General features: G+C 38.4%; 1 protein-coding gene across 2 annotated transcripts in view; it reads left to right on the top strand.

The window, feature by feature from the left end:
- The window catches only part of IMMP2L (inner mitochondrial membrane peptidase subunit 2), a 781,125-nt gene extending 758,535 nt beyond the window's left edge, over window positions 1–22,590 (top strand). For both annotated transcript variants that reach the window (XM_067564213.1, XM_067564212.1), the window contains one exon: window positions 21,919–22,590. In XM_067564213.1, coding sequence (XP_067420314.1) covers window positions 21,919–22,072 — 154 coding nt within the window. In that variant the 3' untranslated portion in view covers window positions 22,073–22,590. The remainder of the gene's footprint in view (window positions 1–21,918) is intronic.
- Window positions 22,591–25,811: the final 3,221 nt, after the last annotated feature.

Below are 25,811 nucleotides of genomic sequence, written 5' to 3'. Positions count from 1 at the left end.
CCCACTCAGGCTGGAGCCTGGGCTCTGAGAGACAGACAGACATACCCCCATCAGGTTTCAGAGCCTGGGCTCCAGCCCAAGTGGGAACAGCTACACTGCTATTTTTTAGCCCTGCAACCCAAGTCAATTGACCTAGGCTCTGAGCCTCAGTGCCATAGGTTTTTCTTTGCAGTGTAGACATAGTGCATAGAGACTGTGCACCGATCCTGCACCAATGAAATCCACAGGAGCTTTGCCATTGACTTCAGTAGGTTTGAGATCAAGTCTTTTGGCAAGTGAAGCTAACTTGTCCATTTTTTTATGCCACCTGATGTCTTTTCTCTATTTCACATCTTCTAACCAGATATCTTTTGTTATGGGAAAATTAACATTTCTGTCAACCTAGGATTAAGTTCCCAACTTGGTAGAATCTCGTTAGAAGAACAGAACTCACAGGATTTCCATCACTCAGGAATGGTCCTAACATCAGAACTCAAATACGAGCCTTCATTTGGCCTCAAATCTGAAGCCTGAGCTCTCGCCTAAACCTAATCCAGATCCAAGCATTCTGGCTTTCACTAAATGATCATAATGCCTTTATCCAATGATCACTGCATTTCCAAGTTTATATATTAGGGAACAGAACAGTTCAGCAAAGAGTATTTAAATTCCAGACCAAAGTTTTCACTTTTCCACACAGTGGATCTGCTTTTTTCCCCACCACCCTTGATGGCTGGAATTATATTACCTTTGGAAATCAGGAATCTTACTGTATATAATTTATTAGCCTTCCAAAAGGTCAGTAACCCTCTGATTTTTGGGTGAGATAGGGTAATTCATGGATGTAACCAGTTGATTTAGTCAGCTTTTCTAAAGAAGTCATATTAACACTACACACCCTAAGTTCAGTCAAATTTGAACCACATAGAACTGAATAAGAAAAAATGGCAAAATAATGCATGAAACCCGGGTGGCAATCATAAATAGTCATTTTGCCTAACATCCTCCTGCCCCTATGGATGTGTAACCCTGAATACTTAATATAAGGGCCTGAGCCAGCTCCCATTAATGTTGGTGAGAGTCTTTCCTTTTGCTTTATCAGACTAGGGTTTCAATGCCCATTGAAGTAAATGAAAAGATTCCCATTGAATCTAGTGGTCACTAAATCAGGCTTATGGTGCATTTTTTAGTGCAATCTGTAAGTGTCACAGTAATCTGCATTACACTCCAGTAGCTGCCTCAGTCAAATGTCTCTGAGGAACTAGCCACCATTTAGGTCGTATATTACTGGACTGGGCACACTGATGTCTTCCATGTCTTTTTCTTCTTCCCTTTGTTTGAATAACAAAGGTTTTTTTATGGTAGAAAAGCATGTTTTTTTTATATTCTGTATGATCAGAAATATGGATTTAGCATGCTGATAAAAAGATTTCATGGCATTCAAAGTTTTACTGTGAACCCTAAAATGTTTTGGAAAAAATGTTGATGAAACTGGCAAAACCTAGCATTCCAGTGAGGATTGTCCTTCTCTCATGTTTATTTCTAAAGCTACGTTCACAAAACTTCAGTAAGGATCATTTTTAAAAGTCACTATATACTAGTAACTTCCATAAATCTCTTTCTGAAAAATGTCATGTTTCCCAGAGATGTCATGACATGGTGTGGTATTGTTAGGTATTATACCCACTGGAAATAATAGCCTTGGTCAAAAGCAAAATGCAGCGCAATCCTGTACTGTTATCCACATATCTTGGAGGTAATGGTACTGTTAAGTCTTACCATGTATTAACTGTTGAAACTTGTAGGATTTGTCAGGTGGGGTTGGACAGATGCATGTTTTATAATCTTCCAGAAACCTTTCTTTCTTTAAAGACTATTAAATCCAAAAAATTATATATTTGGGGCCAGATTTTGATGTCCTTACACATGATGAATAGCACCTTAATTCTATGAGTTCAATGGGATTGTTTGCCAACTAAGTGTGAGATTGGTGGACTCTGGCCCTTACTGTTAAAATTGTCTTCTAAACGAAGAGATTAGGAAATTCACAGTTCGAGGTGACATTTCATCTGTAAAGTTACACCACTGTTCTAAGAGTACACAGGAATATATTTTTGGCTTTAAGTAGTTTTTTTCATCATGATAGGGTTAGAGTTTAGACCAGCAGCCACAGGAGTTATTCTTTGGAATTGCAATTTTTTAAAACTGCAGATGACAGTCTGCATTATGGATTATAATCACAATCAACAAAAGAAGAAAAGCCCTACACATTTATGTGTATGTTTGATGCCATTTTTAACTTTTACTTTCTTTACTGCTAGTATGCTTAGTTAAACAATTAGAACATTGTTTATATTTTAATATTTGATTTATTTGTTCTTATTTCAATATATTCATACACCATTAACAATTATGAAGTAACTTTTCTGTAAACGAGACAAATATTTAAATCAATTATTACAGATATTTATTATCTGCATATATATTTGATAGTTTTCTCATTCTAAGCAACTTGGTTATGAAGAATAAAGTGCATTATATTTCTGAATGAAAATATTCTAGAGATGAAATTAATCAAAATTTCCCCAAAATTTTAAGGCTGAGCGGGTTTTCAGAATCCAAACTCTCAACATCCTCTAATGGCCCACTGTCATGAGAAACTTGTAAAGTCCTGATTGGTGCAGTGTGATATCTAATTTGCCCAGTATCATTACACTGTGTCTCCAGATTCTGGCATCCTAATGAGGGCAGAATTAAGGGTGTATAAATGTATTTTGTGGCAAGTGCTACCTTAACTATGCACTTCCTGGTTTTCTTATATTTTAACACCCAGCAAGGGATATGCTATAGGACCTGAAATAATCATTTCCTGGTTGAACAACATTTGAGTTTATGGTGTCAATGTCTCATATTCTGGGAGGCTAAAGGGGGCAAAAGGCATTTGTGATGGCAGCAATCTTAACTCCGTCTTAACAAAATATTTTTTGTAAGTGAATAAATAACATAAGTCACTTTTTGGTTATTAACTGGGGCAAAATATCAAGCATAAAATAATATGACATGTTGTTGTCTGAAGACTATTTCTGACATGGCTATAGGATCCAATCATGAATTATTTATAAGATATCATTTTAAATTATTTACAAAAAGTTCTAATGAGCGCATCTTCCTGTTTTGATATTTTTAAACCTCCTGAAGAGCTGCTGCTAAATATGGGTGTTATTTTTGCCTGGGTTCCAAGTAACAAATCTCAAATGATATTCATGAGAATGAATGAACTTTTATTGTGTAGCAGCCATAAATTCAATAGAACAGCTTAAGGCAAGGCTTGATATGCTGGAGATTTCACATATAGGGTCTGATTGTCTGTTGCTCTGTACCTTGTACGGATCCCTACATCAAATCAGAGTGGTAACATTTTACACACACCTTGCACTAATGTAAATGACTGCATGAGATACAAAGTACTGGAGACAAGACCTGTAATTATTTTTATTTTATTTGGTTTTTTAAAAAATCTTTATGATAGTTTTGAGGAAAACCTTGACTTTTTCAGAGAAGGGGTCTGCTTATGTCAAGTAGGTTCATGTGTTTCAACAAGTTACTTTAGGCTTTTCATTAATAAGTAGCTTCTGATGATGGCGGTGTTGGTTGCAACTCTCTAGTTTAGGCTCCTTGGCACGTCACACTTATATGTACTTTATCATAAAGCGATAGCTAGGATAAATTGATTTGTTTAACATAAAATGAGTAATTTTATAATGTCAGCTTTTTAAAAAATGAGTTACAGTTTTTTTTTTTTCTGAGAATGATCAACTATATTCCTTGTGCCTAAAATGTGTACATTTCTGCTCTGGATACTTGTAATAACAAAGGCCCTAGTATTCCCTGATTCAATGGCTGCAGAATTCATTCCTTGCCACAGGCTTGTGCTGCTGAACCTCAGCTTAAAAAAAAAAAAACCTTTATGGCTGAGATGGCAACCTTGAAAATGCGATCTGAGGAAAAACAGGGGGTCAGGTACCTGCCTGAGTCTGCAGAGAGTTTGAAACAGTAGCTTTGAAGGTGTGCCCTGCCCCATTCATATCAGTCAAGGCCCTGTATATTATGTAATTCTGTGGTCATAGAATTTAGTATTTTTCCAGGATGCTACAGAATCACCATTTGGCTGCTGCCAGATACTGATATTTTGTTTTCCAGCTCACTGCCCAGCTGGACCTGCCTGCAGTGGCATCTGTTCTGCAACTTTCCCCACAAAGGGGAGCTAATTGGTTTACAGTGGATGTTCTCTGCACTGCACCGTGGAGCCAGCCAGCCAGCCAAGGATCAGGGAGCTAGAGCTGGACTCCAGCTCTGCTAGGGAGTGGGGAAAGCTAGATGTGTAGGCTGGTGAGCTGTGCTGCTCAGGGAACAATGTAGCAGCCAAGATCCAGAAAGCCTGGAAGATGAGCCACTGAGGCTACTCTCTCACTGCCTTTAGCGGAGGGGGACCTTTGACTGAACATCAGGGAATGAGAAAAGTCCAGAATGCATGTGTAGCAGGAAAGTGGGAAGGGACTGTCCATCCCCATTCCCTCCTTCCTTTGGTTCTCCGCTTAGCAATTGGCTGGGTAAAGAGGGAGTAGAGCCAGCTGATTGCCTGCAGGGTGCCCGCTGGCCTATTTAAGCTAGCCCAGGTTTTTCAAAAAGCCTCTTTTCTTTCGGGTTAGCTGCCTACCCTCCCTCTCCTTCGAAGATTAGGATTAGGAGCTGTACTGTTTATGATGCCACAGTTCTGAACAATTGGCTGTTGTTAGGGAAAAGGAAGGAATTTTTCACCTGGAGCCAAATTGGCATGTGGTCGGTGGGTTTTTTACCTTCCTCACAGCCTCTTGGAGGCACAGTTGGGTAGAAATGATAAGATTCAAAGTTCATATAATGCTGTTAAAATTACTGACTTGTTGCAATGTGGGGTCCATTTGAAGTGTAAGCAAAGGCTAAAAGGGCCAGCTCCCGGGGGTAATTGAGCATTGGGATAGTACAATGGGACCTTGCGCTCACAGAAGAGTAGCCTGAAGTCTTTCAAACTGAGGTTCTTCTATCACTTCCCCCTTTATTTGAGGGGCAGAAGGGGAAACATTTACACAATAGAGCTGAGCCTGCATGATAGACCCAAGGAGGTTCTATCCTGAGTTATGTGTTTAGTTATTAAAGTGAGTTATTTGTGAGTTATTAAAGCCCTATAACTCACATTGGAACAAATTAAAAACCTGGTGCATGAGAGCAGGCTGTGGGCAGTGTAGTGCCCTTCCCTAAGGTATAAGTAATGAAGTTGTAGGATGCCATTTAAACCAATCCTAGGTGTCTGTCATTAATTTGCCTGCTTGTCCTGGTCAACAACTACATGTTGCCTTCTATTCTGGCACACCTGTGGGAAGGAGTTTCTTAGCTGGGATTCTAGGATAACATCACAGGATCAGTGGCTCAGGGAATGGAGCCATGGTGACTGGAGTGCTTTTGGCCAGCCACTCATAGGATTATGCAGTAGAATGACCCTCAGTGGAAATCGCCAGTCCCAGATGCAACACTAGGAACTGTCGCCTTACAGAGTTCAATGCTTCCTATTGAACTCTGCAAGCTCGTAGGTTAGCCAATTTATCAAAGAAATGAATATGCATCTGCTCTGTCACTCTAAATGAAGTCTCTGTACACATTCAAACTACATGCACTGCTTTAGATAAAAGAAACAATACATTTATTAAGTACAGGAAGATTTTAAGTGATTATAAAACAGAATAATATGAGTCAGATTGATCAGGAAGAAATAAAAGAAATCGCATTCTAAACTAAACTTATCACTTCAGTAACTTTTCAGTCTTTGATGTTATCTTACCACACAGGTTGGCTGAGCTGACTCCTTCAGCCAGTATAGGTACCCCTCACCCTTTGTGGGCAGTCTGTCAGTTGCTTGATGTTGCTTTGTAGATGGTTTCCAAGGGAATGCTCCAGAGACAAAAACGCCTCTGCCTTTAACATGTTTCCTTATCACCTCCTGGGGTCAGGTGATCAGCCATGTCCGGCAATGAGTCAAATGAGTGTCACCTTATCAGGTGCTCAGGCCAGTCTATTGTTCCTATATGAACTCTCACTTTGCTTTGTGTTGGCCCAGATCTATTCAAGCCATGAATGATGTATAAATCACACCCTCAGGGTGTACATGGGGTACAGCATGTCACATAACCATACTCAGAAATAATCAATGTCAAAAAAAATCCCTGACAAACTAAATGTCAGTGAGAAGTAGTTGTGTGGGGACGGGGAGGGATGAGAATGAACCTGCTTGATAGTGGTGGAATAAATTAATATTGATACAGAATTTGGCAGTTCTCACAGTGGACTTTTAGGGATGGTTATTGCAGAATTTAGGGGCTGTTATTGCTAAGTTTGTTCCCCTTGTGCGGTGTTGTCTTCTTCAGAGCTTGGGTTCCCCTATTTCAAATCCTGCAACAGGGACAGTAGATTTTCTCTATCTTCAGAAAGTGATCAAAGTAAACATTTAATAAAAGATCAAGCAACTCTGAAATCCCATCCAAAGTTTTGATTCTATCTACATCTTACTTAATTCCAGCTCCCCTCAGATTCTTGCCCTTGGCCTGGTTTTCCTTCATTTCTTGTAAGGAACACATTTTTTCTATCAAAAGATACATGCTTACCCTTTTCATCTTCTTTATTTAAAGTGGCAAGATTTTGACTCACAGTATGTAGTTCCTTCTCAAAGGTTAAAACTATATCCTCAAGTCTGGAAACACAGGGTGCGTATACTTCCAATTCTTCTTTCTTCAAGTGAATTCATGGTGTATAACATCATCTGGTGAGACTTCTGAAGAGAAGGCTACTTCTCTTTCACCTCTGGCTGACTGTGACTCCTTACATACTGGAGACTAAAAATACAGCAAGAGAATGCTGTTACACTAAAGCACAGAGCACTTACTGCTATTTATTATACAGAAGCTTTGGTGGCTAGTTTGCCTTTTCAGGGATTGTCCTACAATAACCCAACAGAAACAGAAAAATCACAAAAACATCACTGTGAAAAGACAGTATAGTCTTTACCAAGGACCAAATATCCAAAGCAAAGATGTCTAGTAGCTGAAGAACAGGAGTCCCCCTACAAATAGGTCTGCACACCTCCATTAGGAGAGTAGCAGTTTCAGCTATAGTCTTCCCTCCCATACTTTAAGTACAGCTGTCATGATTCTTGGACTTTCAATTGGGAGATCTGTGTACTATGCAAGGTGGTCTCAAAATCTTCTTAATTTTAATATGTGGATCATTTTGTGATCTACTTTATTTGTAAGTCTTTCAAGTTCCCTGAAGCACTATAAAACAGTACAGTGAATGTATAGGAGCCCTGGATTTTTTTTCTACAGCAGAACAATGAAAATGTATCTGATCATGTGGTCTATGCATCTCATTGCTGCTGTCTCCTCAGCTATTTTCTCAGAGGCTATTAGGTCTCCAGACATTGCAGAAATAGTAATGGATATGCAGTCTGTTGTTGATCTAAAATGTGATTTCAAGTCTCAAAATATTAAGATACAAAATAGCTCCTGAGTTTTATAGCTGCCAGAGGCAAGTGCATATTGCATAGGTTTGTGTTAGTTAGTAAGTCAAATATTTAAAATTCATTTTGATTTACTTGATACTTTCACAAGAAGTTGTGATGATTTACAGCATAACTGCATCAGGAAGTACTGATATGTGGGTCTTTCAACTTATAAATGTGCTAATCCTTTCCCCATATAAATAACTCAAGAGCACAATTTCTTCAAATATATGTAAATACTGAGAAATTTAGTTATTTAAGAGGTTAACAAATTAAGATCCAGTTAGCTCAGAACCAGAATGTAAAATTGATTTATTTTATCTTGCTTAGCTGTAAGAATATGTTAAGTGCTTTGCAGAATAAGGATGAGATTACTCTTGTGTTTCAAGTTAAGCACATGATTAAGTACTTTGCTGAACTGGGGCTAACTTGCACAAGTGTGATTACAATAGAGTATTTATTAACTATATAAATAACTGAATTCATTAGTCTTCGATTGGAAAGGTGTACAGCTCTCCCTGAGTAGATCAAGAGCAGCACCTAATATCTCCGTGAGATAAACATAGCTTTTTAGGACAAGGTGGTAGATTAAATACAATTACAATGTACGGATAAGGAGGGAGATATCCATATTATTTTTTGTGTAGAGTAAGTTTCTCAGTTTACCTGCATGATGCTACTCCATTTAATTCCACAATGTTAAGCAAAGAATGTAGTTAGGGAGAACAAACAAGAAATGAAACAACAATTGAGATAAGATACCTCCAGAATGAGTACCAAGGGTCTTTAGTGAACAGTGGGGGCTGTTAATCAGGAAATGCATGCCTACCTGGCTCCAGCCAGGTTAACACATTTATTTTCCCAAGGTCAGACCCTAATGTCCCTAGGTTCAAAGGGACACTAAACTATTAAACTCTACTGCCTAGTTCAGAAGATGGGGAGTGGGCAGCAGCTGCTGGAGGTGAGAACGACAAAGACACACTGCCAGAATGTGGCAGCGCAGGGGTTTTTTTTTCAGCCCAAAAGCAAGGTGTCTGGGCTCATTGGGATATACCAAAAATTTAAAGAAAAGGGTAAGGTTTAGCTAAGACCCAGGCATATGAGCCTTTGTTGTTTTATCCCTCTTCACTGTCTGTTATTTACCTTTGGGTGAATAAAAAAGATGTTTGTTTTGATAAAAGTGTTTTGAGTCATTTTAATCAGCCAATGGCCACAGGCTCCTGGAGAGAAATTTCCTTACAGGTGCCAAATACAGTTGGACCTGTCATGTTTACATGGTTTGGAAACAGGGGTCTGTAACCAAGCGATCCAGTCCAAGAGTGGCTGGATCATGGTGTACCATTTGTGAGAGGAGAAGGAAGCTGAGCATGTCAATTGAGGGGTGCACTTGAGAGGATCTACAAAGGTGTCTAAAACTTGCCCTGTGTAACCCTGACACTATACATGTATTTCTCATTTATAATAGGAAATATTCTCTGCCATGACTCATGAAATAGAAAGGATCATTACGTAAAGTTTAACTTCTTATATGGAAATGAAATGAATAAATAATGATAATCTCTGCCCTTAAACACTACTAAGTAAAATATCAAGGGAATGCAATATCCTTCCTTCTCAGCCTTCACTGATAGAATATGTGGGTATGTAAAAGTTAGGTACCATGAGGCAATCTAGTTTGCTAGATAATGTAGTATCTGAACATTGGCTCTATCTGGAGTTGAGCAAGGGATGTATTTGCCCCCTGTATTTCTAGTCAAGGACATACACTAGAACTGTTATTATGCCAAATGTGACTCCCCTGCTCAACAAGCATAGAAAGGTGCCTTAGCATGGTGCATCTCAATCTGGCTGGGCTCTACACTCATACAGTGAGAGAGGAGATTTCATCTTCACCGGTCCCTTTGCTACCTTCCACTGGATCCCTGTATGGGAGAAGGGTCTTTCTTGCTCAATGATAGTTGGAGAGGATGTAAGAAGGTTAATTTCTTCTTTACCCTTCCCTGCATCTAATCATCTTTCAAGGTATTTAAACACTCTTTTGAGCTGACTATTTTAGCTATGAGGAAGAAAAATCAAATATCTATTAAGCATATTTATATGTTTCTCTCTGTAGATCTTTCAGCTCAGTGAGAGTGGATATATGCTGCAAATGGTTTTGATAGAATTTACCATTTTACATGAGCTGTGGGCATCTTCACACAGAGACCTATATCAGAAAGTCTTTTACAATTTTAATAACATACCATGTGGCTATCTAATAACACTTTGATATCCTAGCTATCCATCGAATATCTGCTTCCCTATTGCTTTTCAACAGCATGTTTTCTGTAAGCCACACTGCTTTTATATGTCATTATATGAAGAAATATAAACAAGCTGCATAGTAGGGCTTTTCGAAAGATTTAACTAAGTGGAATGGTCTACTGAGTAGGGGCTTTTTTCTGTCAAGTGAGAGAAAATCAAATTGATTCTGATAACAATATCCAGAGAACATGATTCATGTCAGTCTAAAAAACATGAACTTGCATGATACAAAAGAACTGGGAAAACTATGAGTATGATTACAGATATGTTTGCTGCAACCTGTAAATGCTTTCTTTTGAAAATTTTAAAACAATTCATCTACCTTTTAAAAAGCTCCTTTCTTACCAGGGAAAAGCTGTACTATCATAAACATGCTTTTCCAATTTGTTTTAACTAATAAGCATAAAATCTCTTTTATCACAGACATTTTTTTATTAGCACTAGCTAATGAACTAGCTTCTTGAACTAGCTACTGCTTAGTACTGTCATATCAAAGGAAATAAATTATGGTGTCATTGGTCATGATTTGATATGTAAAGTTGTTACTGCTATTATATTGCACTAGTGCCTAGAAATCCCAGTCAGGATCAGAGGCCCTGTTCAGGGAATAGTAATCCTCAGAACAGATTTTTCCATTTATATATATTTAGGAGGTTGTAAGTTTCTTTGGATGTGAACCTAGCTAACATCATCTATGTCTTTGTCACCTGAGGGTTAGATTGCAGAACGGTATGATTTACAATGATTATCAGTTAACTTCCAGGTAGAATGTAAGGTAGTGAAACAAGCTAAATGGCTTGGGACCTATCTACTTGGGAGACTTTCTCTCTCCCGTGCCATATACAGTTATCATCAGTGGAAGCATTCAAGTTGGAACACTTAAGTATAAAACAGAGGAAGCAACACGCAGGATGTTGTCCATCAAAGGTCCCTTAATATTGAAATTCACTCCTCTCCTTGGTCCTAAATAGTCATAATTTGTTGCCATTCAGGGTGAGTTTTAAGGCCTATATATTTTCCTGGGCTTTTGGGAAGATTGTTAGAACAGAGGGAATGGGCTGCTGATTTGTTTGTTTAATTATGGGTGAAGATTAAGGGATGATGCTTACTGGGATGCTTTATTGTACTGTTTAATTTTGTACGTGATTTTACATGGATCAATTTAAATGCTGCTTTGGATAAGTCCTGGCTTGTTTTAAAAATAAGAATAAATAAGAGCACTCTGCGTTGGGGCTAGATTTTAAATTCATCCAGCAAGCCATGCTGGTGTGCAGTTCTACACCTTGTATCTTGGTGGAAGCGTTTTAAAATGGGTGCTTCTATGATCTACACTGTCTGCCTGTTGGTTCTGGATGGAGTTAAGGTGTTAATTTTGCTCAGTAAAGTCATAAATGGCCTGAGACCAGCCTAACTAAAAGACTGTCTGTCTTCCTGTGTTAGGGATGTTGATCAAAAGAGGCACTTGAGCAATATTCCCCCTCTTTTAAAAAGAGAGGGACATTCTCTGTGCGCATCTCTTGTCCTTGGCGCTTCCCCACTTTGGTATGAAAAAGCCAGTATCTCTTGATCATTGGGACGTGTAGCACAGCCCATTTATTCTTCTCAGCTTTTGAGCTGGTTAGGGAGTTCTGAGTGTGCTGAGTGGTGGGATAGATTGTTTGTTTTGCCTGCTCATTGCTGGGTGAGGGTGAAAGGATAGGCAAAACAGAGGGCTTGTAAACCATAAGACTAGTGTGTTTAAATATTGTCAAGATTACCTAGAGACTGGCAGCAGAAATTTTAATCTTTTTTTGTCTTCTGCATTTAAATAAAAAAGAATAAATGTATCAATATTAAAACATATCTTCCTGGATTGGTGCTGCAGGACGTCTCCTGCTAGCCCCTCAGGAACTGGAAAATATGCTTACTAACTAATGTAGAACAGTGTGTGTGTGTGAATTGGGAGGTGCGGGCTGGCGGGCAGGCAGGCAGAATATTGTCATTGGGACATAAGGTCTGAGCCTGGGTCAATAAGATCCAGATCTCAGATTTTTTTGGTGGGTTCATGGACAAAAAAAGTACTCTTTTCTCAATAGTGAAAATTAACCCTGAAATATAACTCCCCCCTCTACTTTTTAAAAACTTAATGAAAACCTGATTTGTATTTGACCAATTTACTCAGCTCTGGAATATTCACACTAAAGACTGGTTTTCAAAGAGCCAAACTCTGCCTGACTATGTGTGACACATAGTGGAAGCAGACAGGGCCCACACATGGGGAGGTAGGGGATGGGGGGCAAGAGTGCACTTTACCGGGGCCCGAAGGCCCTGGAAGCTCCGGCCCAGGCTTCAACCCCCATTCCATGGGGAAAAAAATTGAGTCTAAATTATAGATCATGCCTGAGTATATTTATAGAAACTTATTTCCCTGTATCTATGTATCTATTGTCCAGATCTTAGAGCACAGATTCAAAGCAGCCAATAACATTTATTTGGCATTCCGTTCAGTCCTAAAATATGTGACACTAGAGCCTGGGAAACTGGAAGAAGCTTCTAAAAGTCTACTTCACAAATATGCTACAGATCTTTCTGAGAATTTTCCTTGTGAAATGTTGCACCTGAAAAATACCTTCAAGTCTACTTTTGGAAAAGAATATGAACTACCCCCACTTATCTTATTAAATAAGATTTACAAAAAACAATTGCAACTAATTTTCAGTGAAATGTGTATAGCCCTACTGATTTTTTGCACACTGTCAGTGACTGTGGCAGAAGCTAAAAGAAGTTTCAGCAAGTTAGCACTCATCAAAAACTGCAGGTGTTCTACAATGGGGCAAAAATGGTTAAGCCACTTAGCTATCTTGTCTATTGAGTGTGAACTTGCAAGATAAATTGACTTTGGGGGGGCTAATTCATGATTTTGCAATGAAAAAGGCCAGAAAAATAAAGCTTTACAGTTAATTGGCCTAATTATAAAATGTTTGCAGTCACATTGGTCCTTAGAATAAAAAAATCAAGACATTGACAGGATATAATACCTTTATAATGACCAAAAAGCTACAAAATAGTCAGCATACTTGTAGGACTCTTAGGCTGGGTGTTATGTTAAACAAAAATAGCAAAGGGAGGGGGCATTTTTCAGAAATGTAGAATATGTAACAGTAATTTCGAAATTCAAAGTTTTTTCATGGCTAATGAGATTGTATGTATGGGATGAGGGATTGTGTTATGTGTTTGGGACAGGACCCATGTTACAAGTTTGTACTGGACCTGAAAAAATTATGCTTGGGCCCTGGAAGCAAAGGATGTAAGGAGCCTCTTCCACCTTGTACAATCTGCATATAGGCCAGACAGAATGACAGTCTCTGGACTCTAAAGAGTAAGGTAACAGCTCTGTTTCTAGTCCCTTGGATGCACGCCACGTCACAAAGGGAGGTGAAACCACAGGCCTATAGCCTACCTGCCTCGTGTCCCAACCACCAGCCAGCAGGAGGAATAAGCCCTTCCTGTAAAGGAATGATGCAATGGGTGCATGCACGGCTTTTGTGTGCCCAAGGGCTCCAAAAGCTATTTTTCCTGTGCTCCCTGAGGGACAGCAGTATGCCACACTGGTCCTTACTTTGTCATGCCTAAATGGCATAATTAAGCCCTAAAATACTGACATGCAGCAGACTAAATATATTAGTCAACTTCATGTGTAATGTACAGCATTTTTAAGTGGGTGTTCAATCAAGGAAGACAATGTTATACAATCAATGGCAGTATAAATCCTGTGAAAAATATCATTAAAACTGACACTCTCAGAATATACTGCTGCAAAAGTATGCTCGACTGGAATTCCCACAGAAGTTTCAAAATTTCCATGCATTTCTGAATAATTAATATATACAGACTTTGGATGTATCTGCTACATTCTATTTGAAGATAACAAATGTGTTGTAATGACAATTTCCTCCATTTACATTACCAATTCTTTACATTATTGAAATGCAGAAATACTAGTGCTTTTAATCTGGGACTGCTTCATGAAGACTATTAATAAATTCAGCTCTTCTGTTGAATAACATGACATAGTGACACCCCTCTTTAGGCATTAGTCAGTGAAATATTAAGCAGCTCTAAACTAGTAAATGACCAACTTTTTGGTATATGCAGCAAGCAAGCATATCAGGCAGTGCATTGAAACAAATTCTGTCTTATTTTTTGCAACTCTTTGGGCTAAATTTTTTAAAAATAAATAGTATAATGGTTTATAAATCTTTCAGTAGGCCTATTTAGCATAATGGTTTTGTTAATCATAAGCGAGGAAGAATCTTACAAATAATTTCTAAGAAAGTTGCACTTATTGAAGATAAAAGACTAGCAGTAAAATGCTGTAAATTAACCTCGGTTTAAAAAAAAGACTTTTGAAAAGACAGAGGAAGAAATGGAAAAAGACCATTACTAGCTATTGCTCTCCTCTCAATAACATATCCTTGACAATTCCAAGAATTCAGTGCCTTCAGTCAGAGGTCAACTCAGAGACATGTATGTACTAGGCCTTTTCATTAGTGTATCTAATTCAGTCATTGGCATTCATAGCTGCTTTCTTTATGAAACTGGAAAAAAAGATCCTGTATACTGCTTAATTTCCTTAAATCTACAGTACTTTGATACTGTTAGGAATATAAGTGATGATAGAAAGTTAACCAAGCTCTCGCTCTCTCTCTCTCCTCTGTAATATGTTCATCTACGTGTGAAATTTATAATAATTTAATAAATAAAAAAATCCTCATTTTACCCCTTTTATTACTCAGGCCTAATCTAGCCACACAGCTCTGAGTAAAACTAAGAAGAGAACACAGCTCATTTCTTTTGGTACTAAATTTACTACTTTTTATGGATTCAGTCAAGAATATGAACCTTATTAAGAATTCAGTGAGTGCCCACCTATTCTGCTATGAACATCTTAATTTGCAAAGCCACATTGGAATGGTGTCGGTACAATTGTTCTACAAATTTCAAATAGCTATTCTATGCTACGCTATGAATTTTATTCTTTCTGAGAATTGGTCTTAGCATTTTGAATAGATTTTGAGCTCTCATATATATATGGATATAATTGCATGCACATACACACCGTCATACAATATATATGCAGCATTTTGAGTGTGTATTTATCCATCTGTATGTGTTAAAACTGGTTCTCAGAATAAATACTCTTTATATTGTGTTGCAGAATACCAGTCTGAAATGCATATAATAATTATTATGACTATACCATTCCTCTGTGTACGTGTTTTGTTTGTATTTTTTAAATTAAAATGATCACGATGGAATATTGGGAACTCCAGCTGAATCCTTGTTTGAATCTACCGTAGGATCTTTGGATGGAAACGCTTATGTTATACTTTATCTGCACTTGGAGCTCATGCTCCATCTATAATACTAACAAATCATGTAGTAAAAAAATTAATGGGCTACATGCTTTTATTCGTGAGTTGATGGCTCCATTAGGTTTGACTTGTAGGAGCAGGGTAAGCATGGGGAGAATGAGTGAAATTGTCAGTACGTTGCCTTTCTTCTTATAGTTGAACCAAGTTTACTGCATTTTTATTTTGATAAACAAAATAGCATATTGCAGCAATAACAGCCAGCAGGCTCATTTAAAATGAATAATCTGAGGTGCAGTGTGCTTTTTAAATAAAATAATTCCGTCGTTTTCACCTTGGTTTGTTTCTTACATGCATGAAAGAAGATCAACATTTGCTTCTGCTCTTATTCATTATCACAGATACTTCAACTGGAGGAAGTGGTTTCTCTGGGATACTACTTTAATCCACAGGATTTTATTTTCATTGAGCCTTGCTCCTGCTGCTGTACTTGGGAGAGGTTGATTCAAAGTTCAGCAATACAAAGAAAATGAAATGTAATAGCAGTTTACTTTCTGTTAAACTATGGATTTTTTTGAAGAGGCTAATTTACTCAGAAAATACTCTGAGGCAGTTTTACACTTACAATCTAATATCAAAACCCAGTGTAATAGCCTTTCTTAAAAACAAACAATCTGATTCGATACACAGCTATCCTGCACAATATATTTTGATTAGTATTATACCTGGAAAACTAGCTGGTTGCCTAAGTGTTTCCATTCTAAGATCCTGTTTTCAGTTGCTCCATAACTTTCTGAAGAATTCACCTTTGGGACTGAAATTTTTCCAGAGTGTTTTTTCCCCTTTTCATACCAATGTCAGTTTCATGTGGTATACACAGCCTTCTAGGACTTGTGTAACCAAGGGTTTATGCTCAGGTGAGCAATGTAGAGGAGGTAAAAGTGGTTGTAAACTACCTTGATGCCTCACCTAATCCTGAGGATATTATTAGAGTAGCTACATGTCTGCTCTAAATTACGATAAAGACAAGATGAGTGAGGTAATATCTTTTATTGTGCCAACTTCTATTGGTGAGAGAGACAAGTTTTTAAGCTACACAGAACTCTTCTTCAGGTCTGGGAGAGGTACTCAGTGTGTCACAGCTACATACAAGGTGGAACAGATAGTTTATCTTAAGGGATGAGCACGTATTCTAAGGGACCACTTAAGGTGAATACTCCTATAGTTATAGGACAAAAAGAGGGGATTAGTGGGTTACAAATTGTTGTAAGAAGCCATAAATCCAGTGTCTCACTTAAGACCATGATTTTTAATATCTAGCAAAGTTATGAATTTAAGCGCCCAGGCTCGTCATTTAAAAGTGTTGTGCAGATTTCCTTCGAGGATGAGGTCTGATAGGTCAGATATAGATTGATCACTTTTTGAAAAGTGTTCACCCATAATTGATATGATGTTTTTGTCTTTTATCATTATCCTGTGTGGGTTTATTTGAGAGTGTAGTGATTGTTTGGTTTCACCAATATAACATTGTTACTGGGACATTTAGTGCACTTGAAGAGGTACACCACATGTTGTGATAGGCATATGTAGGACCCATGAATCTTGAAAGGTATGTTGTGGGGTAAATTGATCATTGTAAAGTGGAAATATGTCTGCTAGTTTTGCATCTCCTATTCTGACAGGGTCTGGTGCTGCTTTGAGTTGGTGTGTCCTGGTCTGTGGAAAGCTTGCTTCTGATGATGAGCTTACAGAGGTTGGGGGGTTGTTTAAAGCCCAGAAGAGTGGATTCAGGAAAGATTTCTTTCAGGATGGGATCCCCATTGAATAGGGGTGGTAGTTGTTTGATGATACCCCATATGGGTTGCAGTGTGGGAAGGTAGGTGACAACTATGGATGTGTGGTCAGAGGGGATTTTATTTCTGTACTAAGGCAGGATATTTGGATGGTCTGCTTCTATGATGTGATCTGCTTCTCTGGTGGAGTGCCCTTGTTTGGTGAAGGTGATTTTGAGTGTGTTGTGGTCCAATAAAATATATTACCCCACCCACCTTGTCTCTCTAGTGGTGCCAACACAGCTACAACAGCACTGGATACAACTAATTAATTATGGCTAGAATAATTTCTTATGGACCTTCCTGCTGAGGGAGCTCAGCAAACTGTTAAATGAGAATATACTATTTCAGGGGAAAGAAACCCTAATTAGAAACACCAACTTTGATCTTATTGTTTTATCTGTTCCAAGCTTGGGTGAATTTTACTCTTTGTGCTTTGTTTATCATTGTTTTGAAGCACTTGGAATGCCTGTGGCATACAGGTAGAATATAACTCAAGTTGAGTGGTTAAAACAAGAGACACACATCAGAGTCAGAGGATGGCATATGCTTTTAACATGTTGGTTTCTAAGTGTTGATGGAATTTCTCACATACCATATAACCTGTGGCATTTTTAATTTGGTATTATTTCTTTCTGGTTTTATTTTAAAAGAATTTATAGTTCATTTCTGCCAACGGCATTCTACAGGCTTCACACAGAGTGGATACATATTAACAAGACTAAAAGACAAAACACAAATTGAAAAGACTAAAATTCTTACAGACTTAAAAATGATAAAACAAGATCAGTCACAGTTAGTGTTTTTAATTAGTGTTTCTCATGAAGAAGTACATTCTCATTAAACTTTTTTTCTTCAAATACAGTTTAATAAGAGAACAATGTGAAAGATTAATGCTGAGGAATTCTTGTTATGCTTTAGATTTTGTGCTTGTGGTTAGCTACCTTGTGATAGAAAGTGGACAATCCAAGATTCCCATTCCATTCTATTGGAATCTTTAGTATAATTATAATAGGGCCCTAAGACATAAGTAGTCAGTGGTCAAAAAGCGATGGTATGCTGTAGAGGTACATGGGCAATTCTGCTCTTTCTTCTGATTGTGCATTTCACTTTACTTCTAGATTGCTCCATGTGAGCAAATCTACTGTCCATATGTATTAGTTATAAAGAAGCTGCTGTGAGGGCCATCCTCTTGTTTCCTCACTGGAGTGTCTCAGTTAAGCTCTGTTCCCCGGTGCTGTTCTTTTTCACCTCATATTTTGATATAGAAACCAGAATCTCTGCTGTTAAAGACCCAATGGCAGCGTCCAAGGATTGAGGGAGTAAAGCAGCAGAAGATGGGGAAGGAAGTCAAGGGGGAGCATGAACAATACAAGTAAAATGGAGGCATGAGATAAAGAGTGAGGAGTGGAAACAGAAGCAGCAGAATGGAGAGTAGCAGTTGCATTTAGGACAATGGATAGGGTTTCCAGAAAACTGGGAAAATCTCACTTAACGGAGCTGCTTCTGGCATCTTGGCTGGGCCACAAAATCAGTCTTTGTCCTTATTTTTGTAACTAAGGCTGAGAACTGTGGTTCCCCCAGAACTTCTGGGCTGCTGATACACACTAAAGCCTCCTAGAGTTATTCAGGCTCTGCAACAAGGCCACGGCTGGTGCTGCATCCTTTGAATCCAGGTGGTGTTTGAAGACACATGACTCCCATAGACTGGGAGATGGTACCTAGAGCATCTCCTCCCAAAGCTATAGGAGAATGAGTTGAGAGAGCAATATGTGGGGGGAGAGGGCCTCATAATCTAGGGTAAGAGGGTAGCATAAGAGGAAGAGGAAGAATTAGTGATATAAGACCCATCTACGTGAATAAATGTATGTAGAATGTATATCCAGAATCCATTTTGTGTAGCTGGGAAAATCCATTTTGAACATCACTGCAGAGAGCAGTATTGAGCCCAAATACTTCCATCACCAGTAGAGTGCCAAAACAATCAGCCCTCCAGACAATTAATGTGCTAACGATGGCACTGACTTCCAAGAAATATGCTTTTAGCAAAGTAGCAATGTCAAAACAGTATTATTCATTCAAAACGTGTTTTGCAGATAGAATAGCTATGTTAACAAAAATGATTTCTCAATTGGTCAATTAAATATTCAGAAGAATTAGAGAATTAATGCCTCAACAGCAATTCATTTTGGTGGTTGTTGTTTCCAGAACAAAAATAATAATCCGATCATAATGTTACAGTCTAAATGCTCACTTAGAAATCTAGGTTGCCAGCAGCTTTTGTTGGTAGCTATAAATGATTTTCCTCCAAGACTCTAAACATAAGGACCTAAGTCTCTCTTTTTACTTAAATCAGTTTTACAACAGAGTAGCATCATTGGCTTCAGTGGAGTCACTCCTCGTTTTCAACAGCATAAATCAGAAGAGAATAATGCCTAAAAGTGTGGGAATGATTTCTCTTTTCCCCATGTGTTAAGCTCATTATTTTATCATAATGAGGAAAAATCTGTTCTCCCAATTCTTTCAATTCACCCTCTGCCCATATGTGGCCTTAATGGAGCTTTTCTTCTTCTTAACGCAGGCAAGCGTGTTCCCCAAGAACAATCTAATTATTTCCCTGTGCAGCTCCAGTTTCTTTATCTGCCATATTGACTGCAGGTTCTGTTGTTCATAGGCTATATATATATATATAGGCAGAAGTAACTGAGAGTCTTTGCTGAAGATACAAGTAAAGGTGCCTTTGTAGCCAGCCTTTGGACCCCAGGGTAAAGGAGTCCCGATTTCAATTTCATTTGCCGTTTAATAAAGTGTCCTCCAATCCAACCCTTTTTCAGAAATGCCTATTTAACAGAGGATACTTCTCGTCATATTCTCCTGTAAATGAGCTTTATTGGGAAGAGGTTTTGTTTCTTGAAACAAGTCAGGAGATGGTCAGAAGAAGTAATTTTCAGGGCATGACATTTTGTCAGTGTCATGGGGCAATTGGCTCTTTAAGGAGAGTCAAGGCCTAGCTTGCCCATGGAAGCCCTCTAAAAACCATCTGGGAGCAATTGATTGCCCTAGGTGAGTTTTTAAGGTTCATTTTGTAGAGGAGCATCTGCACTCTAGAAAACAGGCTGCCTGACCTCAGTTAGGGAGTGTGCTCAGGAGGAAGGTGCCCTGAGGAGAAAAGGCTTATAAGGGCAATGCAACCCCAGAGACAACAGGAATAGCTTAAAGGAAGAAACTGGGAAGGATCCAAAGAGAGAGACTGTTCCCTAGGTGAAGGGAGTGGGAATATCATGAGAGAAGAAGCTAGAGACTTAAGGTCTGTTTGGACTTGGCTGTACCTGGTTGAGGAGAAACTAAGGCAGGGCTGGCCCTTGGCGCCTTGCCTAAACACTAGGGGACATGCAGTCGGAAGCAGAGCATTCACAGTTAGATTCAAACGTATTTTGACTCCATTATTATGTTCTCACTATATATGCAGAAATCCTATTGAAATCAACAGCTAGTTATCCATGCACTGAGAGAACACAGAAAGATGTGAGAAGAGAACTTAATATTCCACATCAGTAGTACATCCTTGCTTCTTATATGCTGCAGTGGTGGTTGCATCCATTTTATTATTTGCAGCCAATGCTGTAATATGAATAATATAACATGATTTACGCAGAGTTACAAATCCCTGTGATGATGATGTGCTGCCATGGCATCAGAACTTCAGTCAGTGGGATACTTAAAACAGAGAATATTTGCATGCCCAAAATACTCAACAAGCTATCCAGAACAACAGCAGTACTGAAATAAAAATGTAGCAAATCTATCAAAAAGGAGCTTGCCAACAATGACCACTCAGAAGCTTGGACTTAGTTGCCTTCCACCTTAACATAAAAGGAAACCTGCAATGGTCCAAGGCAATCATCAAGTGAAATAAGATCTCACACAGTAATTTTGGTGATCTGCTTTGAATTCTGTTAGATATGGTGGATTGTTAACTAACCAAATTATATTCAAGTAACTCAGCACCTGCTTAATCAAGCTACAAAATATGGAATTAGATATAGGCCACTTAAACTTCAGTGATTTGATTATATAGAAGAGAGAGATTGGTGCATATACATTAATCCTATGAAATTAAATCAGGAAAATTAGTTGAAGATATTCCTAGGGGTCTGTTTGGTTTCTATTTGCTTAAAATGTAGAATTACCTTCTTATTCAAAGAATTCTTTTTGTGGTGAGAAGTGAGGTAGAATTGAAGATCCGTGTCTGTAGTTATATTGGGTTAATAGTAAAGAGCCTAGGAGGTATCCAAAGTGCATTCTGATTAAATATAAACCTTGTGTGGGAAAACTGCTTTTGCATTATAAGAGAACTAAAATCTGTGAGTAACTGTCAAGACTCAGACAAAGACTGTGTCCAATTATTAAACATGGGTTAAGTGCCCAAATTTTGCATTTTTGCCCCAAAATCAGCATACAGTCAACCAAAATTCCTATTTTTTGAGTCCAGATGTAGTGTTGTTTGTAATTTTTGGTATTTTCTAAATAGAACAACAGTAATGGCTTCTCTTTTGATTTGCACACATAAAATAAAATGACTGAGTGAGTAACTGTTAAACATAATGTGGGAGAACTCTGCGAAGTTCCAGGGTTTGCAAAATCATTAGAACTTAAAATAAGTCTTTTAAGGTCTTTTGCAAATAGCATTTACTTTTCTCTTCCATTATGTTTGTAGCACAAGTCAATAAGGTTCTAAATTCTTTGCTTTGTATTTCCTTACGTCTCTCATAAAACCATGCACTACGTATTTTCCCTCATCCTCTCCTCCCCCCAAAAAAATCTTGTAACATTTTATTAATGTCTGTGGTTTCTATTGTTGGTGCAGGTTTCTCTTGGACTTTTACATGCTCGTGCTACCCATATCCTGTGGCCTCCAAAACGGTGGCAGAAGTTACAATCCATGCTGCTTCCAGAACGTACACCGCTTCAGAGTGATCAAGAATGACCTACGTGTACATGATGGGGAAACAAAATATTGAAGCTAGGATTAAGCAACAAGAGGGGTTGATGGTGTAATACCACAAATAAAAATGCCAAATGTACTTTAACAGATCCTGCTGCAGCACAAAGTCCTTTATGTTAAGGTGTCCCATTAAATCTAAAGCTTTTCTTTAAGATTTAACATCACATGGGCATTATTTTGGCGTGGAGTAATTATTCTCTAATTGTGGAGTTTTCCAATGTTCAATTTTCCAAAACCAGTAAAATGTATGAGCCATTGTCTGTTCCACTGCTCCTGTTGATAAGATGTTATTATAACAGTCTATAAAATGTTTTAATCTTTTGCTTTTGATTTGTTTCTTTAGCAGCTTGACATATCCTTGAAAATTAATATTTTGTTGAAAATGTGAAGTCAATCCAGTACTTCATCATTTCAGTTAAGTCTGAATATGTAGAAGCATTTACTCATAATACAACATTTTGGATTGCACTATGATTGCTAATATTGAAAAACAAGCATTTCTATGGTATGTCAAACAAGGAAAAAAAGAATAAAAATGCATCTTTAACCCAGTGATTTTCTTTTTCATTTAATGCAGCATGTTGTTTTTATTATTAAATTGAATACATATTATTGTTAATTTATTTTTCATTAATGTTTAATATAAATACTCCATTTGTACCTATTTGTTGAGACAGAGTTCCAAACAAAATATAATACACATTACACCACAACATCTACACAAAATACACTACACTTATTTCTTAAGTACGATCATTCTGTGTTAATATTGATTGCCACATTTATTTGGAAATATGTAAAAAGTGCCTTTTATATTGTAAATACATTCTTCTACTAATGCACTAGAAAATTTCCATAGGTCACATTATCAGTGAAGGGGCCTGACTGATTTCCATTGACGAGTGACACATTTTCAATCACAGATCGGTATGAGCCATCTTCATTTCATACTTATTGAATTTTACTTCAGATGGGATAATATTCAGAAGGATTCGACAGCTGACACATCTGTGCTGGAGTTATGCAACCTTTCTCATCAGAATCCAAAACAAGGTGAAACTAGGTGTTGGGTTTCTGACCTACACTGAATTTTAAAGAGGTTGACGCTATCTATTCTATCCTATATAGATTATTCAGTAGTTCCCACCACTGCTAAAGCTAGCTATTAGTTATCTATCCCATCAACTTATTATAGCTCCCAGCACTTGGTATCTCTGAGCACCGTAAATCTAGACAAGTTTCCCTTCCTTCCTCCAAAGCTTCTTCCAATGTGGAACCAATGTGGGTTGCTTCATTGTTAATTTCAGTAAATCTTAAAATATTTGGATTTCTTTAGGGAAACTGAAAACATTGATTTGTAATCCTTTCACAGATGAATCAAGACAACTAAAATGGGTTCAAAGAATTTGCCACATCTATAATTAATTTGGGAGACAAGGCCACACATGAAAGAAAAACGCAGGGGAAGGGGCAAACTTAAATAAAAATAAGCAAAACCAGAACACATTAAACGAACTCCATCTCTGATGTCAGTCTAGGTCTGTCATTCTTCCCTTTCCTCTAGTTCAGTTCCCTCCATCCTTATCCTGCTCTTGGGTAACAACTGGGCAGCAGCTCTCACATATATTGACAGATTGACAGAATTCTGTTAGCCCTTTTGGTTCACTAACATGCATTCTTCAGCAATGCCAGGCAGTTGTCAACAGTTGTAAAGCCCTTTTAGTTCATGAAAAGCTCCATGATTAGTATTTTAATTATAATATCTCAAATCAAGTTGGGTAGAGACACCTGTCTAAGGTGTCTCAGTTGCACAGCAACAAGAACATTTGATAAGGTTCGTTCGGCTTGCAAGCCTATTCTTCCAAAAGAAAAGAGTAGGAGAGAGTGACAGAAAGACAGAGCATGGAGATGGGAGAGATTTAGGGGATAAAGCAAACTGAGCAAAGAGTAATGTAAATTCTGTTCCATAGACTCAAATGTGATATGCTTCAAAACCTCTTGGTATTGAATAAACTTAAGTCCCAATTATACAACTGACTTTGTGCAGGCAGACACTTGCACCTATAGGGGGTTGCATTCATTTCAGTGGGATGCATCACAGGTTTAAGACTCAACATGCACAGACCCATCTGTGAGCTTGGACCCTCCTATACCATCTTCCTGGGCCAACACAACATTCACACTCAAATGAAAGAGCTGAAAATATTTGGTCTTCAGTATATCAACCTTGTTGGCTCTGCAAAACTAGTTCTTTCAAGAGAAAAATACTTTGCTATATCTTGCCATCAGATGAATGTGGGTGACATATTTCACTATGTCATAATGCAACTGATGACCAGAGATCATTCACAGCATGATACAAAACTGCAACTAAGGTCACTTAAAGTCACGGAATTCATTTAACTGAATGTGAAGGTTCAACAAAGCCACACACAGCAGACAAGGCACAGCAGCAGCTATAGCACATACTCAGATATATAAAAAAGTATTTTTCTTTCCCTGTCGTAATATTGTGTGTGTTACCTGCTCCACCTGCAATTGAGGGATTCATGATAATTGAGGGTCAGGTCCTAATCTCATTGACGTTAATGGCAAAACACTCATGGACTTCATGACAGCTTGGGCCCATAGGGACAAGCCCAATCACTCCCTCCTCTCTGACTATGGAGGGCTCTGCATTGGAACCAGTGCAAACCTGCTGCACAAGAGAGGGGTGAGGTATGGCCAGGGTGATGGTGCCCACCACTATGTAGATCCTAGTGTCTTTCTGTATAGGGAGCCACATACGTGCCCTGAATAGGTTACTTCAGCAATGGATTACTCCTCCCCTGTGCATCTCCCCCTTATGCAGCACTGCTACTCTGGCCTGGTGCTGAGTTCTGGATTTCAGTGGGACAGACAGGGTATGCCAGCGAAGCTAACAGGGCATTGGAACTACTGGCAAACATGAGCAGCAACGTCCGAGGCTGACAGAGTGAAATGATATAAAGCCATAATGCAGCAACACACTAAAGGAAGAAATAAAGAAATTGGAGAGCAGGTGCAATGAAGGGCCAATCTTATGTGTATTGGCACGCTTAATTAGACTTTCTGGATTTCCCTGCAACAAAGAGACATTAATTATAGGAGCAGACAGAGCAAGCTCCCTCGTACATTCATGCTTCCTGTAACAGATAGAAATGTAGCAACAAAGTTTAGTAGCCTAGAATAGCATTTCACAAAGCACCATGTGTTCGTGGCTGAGGCCTTTGAATGCTACAGGAAGATGTCACACAGAGGTAGGAGTTCAGTGCCACACTAAAAGGGGAAATGGAGGGACCAGGAGCAATACCCTGTACTTTAATGGTTTACTCTAATGCTACCTAGTTTCTGATGCATTGACACTAATGGCCTTATCAGGCAACAGAGACCACTTCACCTACATCTAAACTACAAATGGTACACTACAATCTATGTTACTGCTAAACAGGAATGGAAAAATCAGTTACTGTTGTGCTGAATATTTGTCTTTGATTTGTCTTTCACTGTTTTTTTTAGCTTTGTCTTCCCCAGAAAAATTCATAAAGAGTGTAAGCTCTGTGCAAACAGCACTCTCGCGCTCTAGCTTTCAGAAACAAACTACAGAAGGAATAACGTATGTAGGTCACAGACGGTAAGTGCATGGAGTCAGTATCTAGCCACGGGTTGGCTAGGCTGCTGGTACGCGCCCACTACTCCCCTTTGGTCATAGGCTTTCATCCTGAATGCTCCTTACC

The sequence above is a fragment of the Emydura macquarii genome, unplaced genomic scaffold (assembly GCF_026122565.2).
Source record: "Emydura macquarii macquarii isolate MOO-44397 ecotype Brisbane River unplaced genomic scaffold, CSIRO-AGI_Emac_v2 contig_2636, whole genome shotgun sequence".
Lineage (NCBI taxonomy): Eukaryota > Metazoa > Chordata > Testudines > Chelidae > Emydura > Emydura macquarii.
The sequence above is the reverse complement of the archived record's forward strand: the minus strand, read 5'-3'. Positions and strand labels throughout refer to the sequence as shown.